Source organism: Chelmon rostratus, chromosome 2, assembly GCF_017976325.1.
Source record: "Chelmon rostratus isolate fCheRos1 chromosome 2, fCheRos1.pri, whole genome shotgun sequence".
NCBI lineage: Eukaryota > Metazoa > Chordata > Actinopteri > Chaetodontiformes > Chaetodontidae > Chelmon > Chelmon rostratus.
The window spans coordinates 6,544,064-6,553,418 of NC_055659.1; the positions used below are offsets into that span (position 1 = coordinate 6,544,064).

Sequence of the window (9,355 nt, forward strand, 5' to 3'; positions counted from 1 at the left end):
TTTACGTCTGTTTCCTGATGCAGAGGAAGACTTGGCTCCACTCTGCTTTTAATGATGACGAGAAAGATGAGGAATGGACGATAAGGAGTCACTGAAGCAGCCTCTCTGTGTGTGGGTTGTAGAGAAATGCATTGTTTGCATGATGATGTGCTTCTCTGCAGAACCCTCACATGATATGGTTTAATTTTGGCTTCAGCAGTAGCCAGACGAAGAACACTGGATCACACTGGAGATGAAGAGGGCACTGGCAGAGAAGAGGAGTCAGTCGTTCGTTGTTAAAACATGTTGTGCTGCTATTTGTGGTTTTAGACCACATAAGATAAATCCTGTGTCTGAACTATGCAGGAATTAGTTGCTGATGCTTAAATATTAAGGAAAATGTTTCAACATTTTTATTGATTAACTGCAGTAAAATCTGCTTAAAATTTGAAGCCAAACAGAGCACCTAATGTTCCTGTGAAAATACTGTATAAGCTAATAATATTGTGTGATTTGCATACAGTTTTTACTGCCTTGCTTCAAGGTGTACTGTATCTTAAACACCAGCCTTTCTTCTGAAAAGGGATTCTCTTATTGTTTTCTGTATGCCATGTATGCATATTTTGTGTTGTTCACCATTTTTATTTTTATTCATCCAAAGTGGATTGAAATTTGTTTTGACCTTTTTTCAGATTTCAAGAAAAATAAATATGTAAGAGATTTAAAACGAGTCTTTTCATGTCACCTTATTGAAATCGGTTTTGGGGACTTCATGTTCTACCAAAAAGAAGAAAATAAAGGGGAAATGGTTGCAATATTATGGGTGGATTTTCTTGTCATAGTTCATGTTCCATGAGGAGCAGCAGTAACTCTGGCAACTGCCACCACCACACACGTCCAGGCAGGTGATGAATTACATGTAATAATTACTATAGTATATCCACCCCTTACTGTTTGTTTTATACATGCACATTACTCTACACTTTACTGTTTCTGCACCTCTGGTTAGACACTAACTGCATTTCATTGACTCAGTACCTCTGTGCAGTCATAATAAAGATAAGTCTAATGGACTCTAATCTAATCTAGTCTGATATAATATAATATAATATAATATAATATAATATAATATAATATAATATAATATAATATAATATAACATAATATAATATAATATAATATAGTAATAGTCTAATGGAAAACCTGAACAAACACAACATTCAGATGGTTGCACAAAGGGCAAGGATGGTTTACTGTGTGGTATGATGAGCTTGAACATATTGTGTATCCTGTTTTATGACCTTTTCATTCACCAGATGTCGGCCCAGTTTAACACCAGTGGGAGACTGATGTGTCAGACAGCCTCCCAGTAAAACCTCAAACGAGGCAGTGTCTTTTAGAAACACAGTTAATTGCACCAGACATGATGAATCTCTGCTGAAGCTCTTCTGGAGGTTCATGATGGCCTGACACCTTATCATATCATCATATTTTGAATTGATTTTTCTAGACGGTGGAGGGTTGAACCAGCAGCTGTCTGACTGTTCACTGACTTATCATACATCATATGTTTGTAATCATTTCCTAAACAAGTGAGGAGTGGTCACCTTTACCAAAAGGTGATGTGATGTTAAGTATTAATTTATCAGCTATTTATACATGCTGACCATGTTATCTCCTGTTTTAAAGTAGGTTAAGATCTGTGACTTTATGTCCAGTAGCAGCTGGTAAAACACCAGCAGTTCACAAAAACCAGACAAGCAACTGTTTTTTTGTGATTGTTTTAATGCGCATCACTTGGCTTGAAGAGATACATTCATTGTGAGACATTTTCCCTTCACTGAAGGTATGAGTGCTGTCACTCACAGAGTTAGAAAGCAGCACATTTGTCTTGATAAATTTCATACACAACATGAGTCTGCTAAAAATGCAGAAAATTGAGGTATATCGAAAAGATATATCAGACAGAACATTTCAATAAATGTGAATATGACACGGAAATCTGAAACATGTTCAACATGATTAACTGTGTCTCCTAAATGGAGAAAAGGTACATAGATTATTGTCAGTGTCACTGACAATAGATGGTCGTTCTCATCTGGAACAATAATGTTTACTTCACAGAGTAACACCTGAATCAGAAATAAGTATCTTTGACATACAAAATAGTAGCTGCTGTCTGCTGTCTGCAAATATCACAGAAACACAGAACCTTTGCAAAAGGTATAAAAAGCGAAAAACTGCAATAACATATGCAAGAATTGTTCAAAAGGACCACAAGAATGAGAACAGCTTGTTGTTTGAGTTTCACTCCTGAGATTCACTTGAGTATGAGTCCTTGGGGAGGGGGGTCTACCAGGGCCTCCAGAGGGTGCTGGTGACTGGACTCTTGTCTTTGCTGATGCTGGTCTGGACTGTAGAGCTCAGCAGAGAGATGTCAGCCTGTCTCAGGTTCTCAGAGGAGGACTGCAGCTTGTTGAAGTGGTTCAGAAGACTTCTCTGGGACTGTGTCTTCACCTGCTCTCTGGACAGGAAGTGTTCCACCTGTCGGACACACCTGGAGTAGCCCTGATCAACAGCTGCTGAGTCCAAAGCTCGATGCTGCTTCTGCTGCAGTCGTCTCAGGACGCAAACTGTCATCTCCAGGATGTCTGCTTTCTCCAGCTTGGAGTCTGGCTGCTGTTTGAGGAACTCTGGACTCAGGAGAGACTTGAGCTGCTCGATGCTGCTGTTGATTCGCTCTCTGCGTAACTTCTCCACCAGAGGCTTTCTGAGCTGCAGAGAGAAGAACAAAGTCATTAATCAACTTATTCTGGAGTCAAGTGTTAGCATGGACAAAGACAACATCTCATCAACAATATTCAAATCTTGTTGAATCTTCAATTTACCTTGTGGGTGAGAGTCAGGTGGTCCTGAGAATTGGTCATTGCTGCAGTGATTGTAGGTGCCATGGCTGTATCTCTGTGCTGTCGAGGTCTCTGTAGAGAGAATCTGATCTCTGCTGGCTTCATCCCTCCTATTTATAGTCCCACATCTCCATATGAATGTGTGGGTCTTGGTCTGACTGGAGTTTCTCACAGTCTCAGCCAATCAGAGAGCTTGGTGAGACAATGAGGGATATAGCAGCGTGAATGCTGGTATTGCCTGGGGGACAATGGTTAGATCTCAGGGGAACAGGTGGAGGACTGGGGGGGTGATGGAGTGAGACTCACGGAGCTCTGTGTGAATCTGGGAAAGTGGTGACCCTGTAGAGAGAGCAGATCTGCTGCCTGATGCTGGGATCAATGACTTTGACTGAGCACACGCTCATCATCCCATCACACATGTTTGAGAGTGATAATGATCATTAAGATAATGTTACATTTGAATTTTTACAAAACAGAACATGCAAAAATTTCTGTTTATATATATATATTTTTTTTTTTTTCAAAGTCAGCTTTATTGTCAATTCTTCAGTATGTACAGGACAAACAGAGAATCGAAATTGCTTTACTCTTCAACCCTTTTGTGAAAGGACATATATTAAAAAAGATATAAAGATAAAGATATATATATATATATATATATATAAAGATATATCTAAATAAAAACTGTGCAAACTAAATAAAAACTGTACAAACTAAGTAAAAAAAACCTGTGCAATCTAAACAATGAAACACTGAGAATGTAATAGTGCAAATGTAAACGGTAGTGCAAAAAGAATTATATATTTATATTGAGATATATAAGAATTATATATTATATTGCCAAACTGTCAAACTTATGCAGAAATTTAACACTAGCCATCGCATAACAACCGTTCTCTTGCTTGCTTGGTTTCTCCTTTAACTGGGTGGTCTGGTAATGTTGCTGAATCTGCAGATAGCGCAGTAGTTATATGTTTCTTTAAGAATGCAACATGGATGCAACTGACCTTTTAAAAATAGCTTTGAAACACAAATCACCTCACCAACAGCTGGATGCTCATGCTTTAAATAAAGTTTGACTGCAGCTATTACAAATAACTTCAAATTCATATTGCACCACAACCAGCACCTCATCAGTTTAGGAACAGGCTCCCAGTGTGGAATGCAGAGGCACAATCTGAATGTAGGAGGAAGAAAAAAGAGCTTCTGAATGTTCATTAATCCTGAGCATGTCTGCATTCCTTACGGACATTTTACAAAAGCCCAGTAATGACGGGCCTTGATGACAGGAATTTCCATTCACAGGCAGTGAGACAAAACTCGTAAACTGACTCCATAATTAATGCGATGTGCAACCAGACACACTTCTTTTGTTCTTGAAATCAGTGAATGGACAGAGTGTGGGAAAGCAGGGAAAACTCACTCACAGAGCCCCAGAGGGACAATAGAGGCCGGCCAGACAAAGACGTCTGTGGGGGGTGGGGGGGGGGATTCTTTACTACTGAATTTTAAATGACACTTTTTACTCACTAAAGATGACAGTATGTATATTTAGATCATATTTTTTATGTGCATATGTCTTTACTTTAAAAAAAAAATTCCACTGTGACAATTCAACTTAACTTAAATTCAATGATGCCGAATGATCCAAATTTTTAATAAATTTATAGTACTCCAGTATTACAAGCATCCATTATTAGTAATCAGATTTTTTTTACTTTAAAAAATAAAGTCAGATCACAAAAATGTAAAGAATTAATAATTTAAATCAAGATTTTATATAGCTTTATTTAGCATTTATAAGCAATATATAAACATTTAATAACAGTTTATTAATGTATTTGCCGACAACTACTCCTCTTCCTGTGGGCACCCATAAGTGGAGGTTGGTGCATAAACAGACACTGAATGATGATATGCTAAGATTTGGTTATAATGGTAGAGAATATGTCTTCACAGGAAAAGTTAAGATTCTTGACAAATACATAAATAGACACTTAAAATTTTCCCTTATATCTATTTGCAACAATATTTTTTTTACTTGAAAGAGCAAAGGTGGGGGTTAAAGTGAATTGCTTCTAAAAATACATTGTATAATTATGTAGTTCATTATAGTTGACTGGTTGTCAGGTTACATCCCCAGTCAAAATATTTGTGTTTATTTCTCGTGCACTCCTCTCCTAATTGAAGAGAGTGTCTAAACAACAAACTTGCCCCTCAGGGGAGAGCCGGGAGCTGCTTGTGTGGGGCTGAATTAGCATTTAACAAGGCACATGTCTATTGTTGAGCGGGAGCTCAGTCAATGGGCCGAGTGTGGGAAAGCCGTGAGAGGCAGAGTCACAGTTCAGGGTGATTAGCATCCTCAAGCCCACCAGCACCTGACGGTTCTCCGAGGGGAGTTGGCACACTTCAGAGGAAGATTCTCTTCTCTCTTTCTTCTCTTTTGCTTTCACTGTCTGTCTCTCTGGTCCAAACTCTCTAACTTTTGCCAATTTCAGTTCCCCTCTTGTTGATCAGGACATCATTTCAGTCCAAGCCTTTTTATTTATTCTATTGACGGATGCCAAACTGCCAGGGCAAGGTCGCCCTTACAACCAGGTTTATAAAGACTTTTGTTTTTCTTCATGTTTTGACATACATGTACCTTTGTCTGAATTTCATGTATTTTAAGAGACATCTACAGAAAATGACTCACGTTAACTAACAGACAAAAGAGGGCAAAGACATTTTTGTTCGACTTTGTGTAGAAAATTAAAAGGGAATCTTTCCATGAACTATTTAATCAGCTACTTGTACCCAGAGGTGGAAGATGTACTCAGATCTTCTGTTTAAAAGACTGTAGTAATTACACAGTGTAGACATACACTGTTTCAAATAAAAGCCATGCATCCAATTTTTTACTTGAGCAAAAGTAGAAAAGTACCAAAAATAAAAGTGCTCATTATGCAGAATGGCATATTTCAGAATAATGTCTACTGTATTATTGAATCATAATCAATGATGTATTAATGTGTTCATCACTTTAATGTTGAAGCTGGTAAAGATGGTTTAAACACTTTATAAAGTTGATCTGCTGGATAGTTTGTGAATTTCCCATCAGGGATCAGAAAAGTTTTATTTTAATGTACAAAAACAGGTAATAAATTATTTGATTATATTTTGTAATATTGAACTAAACCTGCAAAGTAAGCAGTAAATAAAATGATCAAAGATTTGTTGTGCAACAGAAGTATGAAGGAGCAGAAACTTAATATGCTCAAGAAAAGTACAAGTTCATTAAAACTGTGCTTAAGTACCAGACATTCAAATCCTCCTTCACATTAAAACTCAGTCGCTGTCGTTTTTTTCCTCCAGATAATTTGTGCTTTGCTACTTTCTGGCCTTTGAAGTGCCCAATAATGCTGTCAGGCTGTTTTATGGTTACTGATCCCAGCTCCCAGGATTCAGTGTGGGAAACCCTGACCGACTCGTTACTCACTGGAACAACAGTCACAAGACAGAAGACACATCTGTCTCATCTGGACCACTTTCAGCTGAATGAGTCTGACTTTACTAATCGCCTCATCACAACATATGAAGGAAGCTTGTATGAACTAATAACAATCGCTGCTTACATGTTCGTATGCGTTTACTTAAAAACTTTAATTAAATTAATTAGCAATCATGATGAATAAATGTTCTAGTTTTTCAACATGCTCAGCTTCAAGGACAGATACTTGATTTAATAGCACAAATGCAACAACACCTCTGAGGAATGTGGGTGTTGTTCGTGCTGAGGACAATCACACAGTCATTCTCCCACGTGTGTGATGGGATGATGAGCGTGTGCTCAGTCAAAGTCATTGATCCCAGCATCAGGCAGCAGATCTGCTCTCTCTACAGGGTCACCACTTTCCCAGATTCACACAGAGCTCTGTGAGTCTCTCTCCATCACCCCCCCAGTCCTCCACCTGTTCCCCTGAGATCTAACCATTGTCCCTAAAGCAATTCAGCGTGTTGCTGCTCCACATGCCTTATTGTGTCACCGAGCTCTCTCATTGGCTGAGACTGTGAGAAACTCCAGCCAAACGAAGACCCACACATTCATATAGAGATGTGGGACTATAAATAGGAGGGATGAAGCCAGCAGAGATCAGATTCTCTCTACAGAGACCTCGACAGCACAGAGATACAGCCATGGCACCTACAATCACTGCAGCAATGACCAATTCTCAGGACCACCTGACTCTCACCCACAAGGTAAATTGGAGATTCAACAAGTTGAAATATTGTTGATGAGATGTTGTCTTTGTTCATGCTAACACTTCACTCCAGAATAAGTTGATTAATGATTTTGTTCTTCTCTCTGCAGCTCAGAAAGCCTCTGGTGGAGAAGTTACGCAGAGAGCGAATCAACAGCAGCATCGAGCAGCTCAAGTCTCTCCTGAGTCCAGAGTTCCTCAAACAGCAGCCAGACTCCAAGCTGGAGAAAGCAGACATCCTGGAGATGACAGTTTGTGTCCTGAGACGACTGCAGCAGCAACAGCAGCAGCAGCATCGAGCTTTGGACTCAGCAGCTGTTGATCAGGGCTACTTCAGGTGTGTCCAAGAAGTAGAACACTTCCTGTCCAGGGAGCAGGTGAAGACACAGTCCCAGAGAAGTCTTCTGAACCACTTCAACAAGCTGCAGTCCTCCTCTGATGAGGACCTGAGACAGGCTGACCGCTCTCTGCTGAGCTCTACAGTCCAGACCAGCATCAGCAAAGACAAGAGTGCAGTCACTAGCGCCCTCTGGAGGCCGTGGTAGACACCTACACACTGGACTACGACCAGTGAAACTCTGATGACCACATTGGTCGTTACTATCAGACATATTCTGAAATGTAATGGAGGTTTTCTGTCTAAAGTGTTTTCATTCATGACAAAGTCATATTGGATTGAAGCTTTCATTTACTTTTTGAATGTATTTTCAAAGAAAATGAATTTATTTTTGGGAAAATATTGAGTAGCACAAAATTGTATTCTGTGAATGACATATTTTCTTTTATTGATTTATCAATATAATCAGATATTGGCCAGTAATGGTCAGAATGATCACACCTGCCTTTAAGTCCTATCAGACTTAGTCACTGATGCAGTGACTGGAATTGGCAAATCTCTGCTACTTTCTGGTAGCATGTTTTCCATTTTGATGTTCTTGATTAACTTTTTACTTTGTGAAAGCTTACTGACCCATGTTGGGTCTTAAAGTCTTGTGTTCTATTTTTAACATGTCCGGTTGTGTCAACAGTTAAAATGTATATCTTAAAGTTTTGTTCTCTCAGTTTAAGAGAGTTGGTTCACTTTGTTTAGGTTGAACTAAACAGTTCCCTGTCTTTTGTAAAGATACAGAAGCTGTTCACTTTACTCTATTTGAGTACATTGTCTTGGGCTAAGAGTATTACTGTGATGTATCATCACCACTAGTGCCTCTGTGATGTGACCCATTCATTCTTTTTGAATAAAAAACATCAACTGAATCTTAAGCTGTGTTATTTCATTCTTTACAAAAATCTTATCTGAATGCACTGACAATGCAGGGATTACATTATTACCTCCATCCCACTGTAGTCCGTAGTCTACTGTGGAGGCTTTCAATGAGGACACTTTAAATGTATGAATGAGCACTACCCTCTAGTGGTTGGTTTATGTATGTGCCCTTTAACACAAAACACATTTCATCTTATGAGGGTATAACAGTTTTTCTCTTTTATTTTCCCTTTAGTAGCTTCAAAATGTTGAAATCTCTTAAAACATTTGTCTCTATGTTTGTATATGTTCAAATGTGAGACTTCATGTTTTTTACTGCACCATTCTATCATCACATGGTAATAACACGCATTATGCATCAATTATACAAATTTCCTCACAATTAGACTGGCATATTTGGTATTTTTTAAACTTTGGGATCCCCACTGGAATTAAAAAATAAAGCCCTGTGGATTTGAATAAAGTGTGGCTGCACAACATAAGCTTGGTCCCACTAAGCCAACTTTTACAAAGCGAACGTTTCATAATCAAAATCATAACAGCTACAGTAGTAAAAAAAAAAAAAAAAAACTTTATAAACCTGTTGTTGGCACGGTATCAAACAATTTAGCATAATTAGCACCTGATAAAACTTTTCCAAGAGGATTCTGGGTCACCACATCATACCATATGGAACTGTAAATTTCTCTTTGGAGATTAATAAAGTATCTATCTATACGTGCAATACTTTGACATACTGCACCGATTACACGTTAAATACCTACAACATCTTAGTTTCCCACTCGTTTTAGAGGTTTTTCGTGCTATAATTATTATTAGAGGTACAAGTGCTTGCTATGTTCACAGTATTACTGAAATGTTTGCAGGACAAGACCCTCAGATTGTATGTGGACGCTGATTGGACGAGTGGGGGCACGCACGCTTTCACGCACACACGCCACGCACGCAGCGTCAAATCCTTG

At 38.7% G+C, this 9,355-nt stretch overlaps 2 protein-coding genes across 2 annotated transcripts; one reads left to right on the plus strand and one right to left on the minus strand.

The window, feature by feature from the left end:
- Positions 1 to 2,331: 2,331 nt before the first annotated feature.
- LOC121623018 (transcription factor HES-5-like) lies at positions 2,332 to 2,990 on the minus strand. Its single transcript, XM_041960135.1, has 2 exons — positions 2,868 to 2,990; positions 2,332 to 2,754 (listed from the first exon to the last, which is right to left on the minus strand). The coding sequence occupies exons 1-2, from the start codon at positions 2,988 to 2,990 to the stop codon at positions 2,332 to 2,334; spliced, it is 546 nt and encodes a 181-aa protein (XP_041816069.1).
- A 4,011-nt stretch (positions 2,991 to 7,001) lies between these two features.
- On the plus strand, positions 7,002 to 7,671 carry LOC121623786 (transcription factor HES-5-like). Its single transcript, XM_041961234.1, has 2 exons — positions 7,002 to 7,124; positions 7,237 to 7,671. Exons 1-2 carry the CDS (start codon positions 7,002 to 7,004, stop codon positions 7,669 to 7,671), a joined length of 558 nt encoding a protein of 185 aa, XP_041817168.1.
- Positions 7,672 to 9,355: the final 1,684 nt, after the last annotated feature.

What these genes read in the sequence shown, in the direction of transcription:
- LOC121623018 (XM_041960135.1), bottom strand. Translation starts at nt 2,990, where the DNA reads ATGAAGCCAGCAGAGATCAGATTCTCTCTACAGAGACCTCGACAGCAC. An exon ending in ACCTGACTCTCACCCACAAG is followed by an intron (nt 2,755 to 2,867) that starts GTAAATTGAAGA and finishes TTCTCTCTGCAG; the next exon opens with CTCAGAAAGCCTCTGGTGGA.
- LOC121623786 (XM_041961234.1), top strand. Translation starts at nt 7,002, where the DNA reads ATGAAGCCAGCAGAGATCAGATTCTCTCTACAGAGACCTCGACAGCAC. An exon ending in ACCTGACTCTCACCCACAAG is followed by an intron (nt 7,125 to 7,236) that starts GTAAATTGGAGA and finishes TTCTCTCTGCAG; the next exon opens with CTCAGAAAGCCTCTGGTGGA.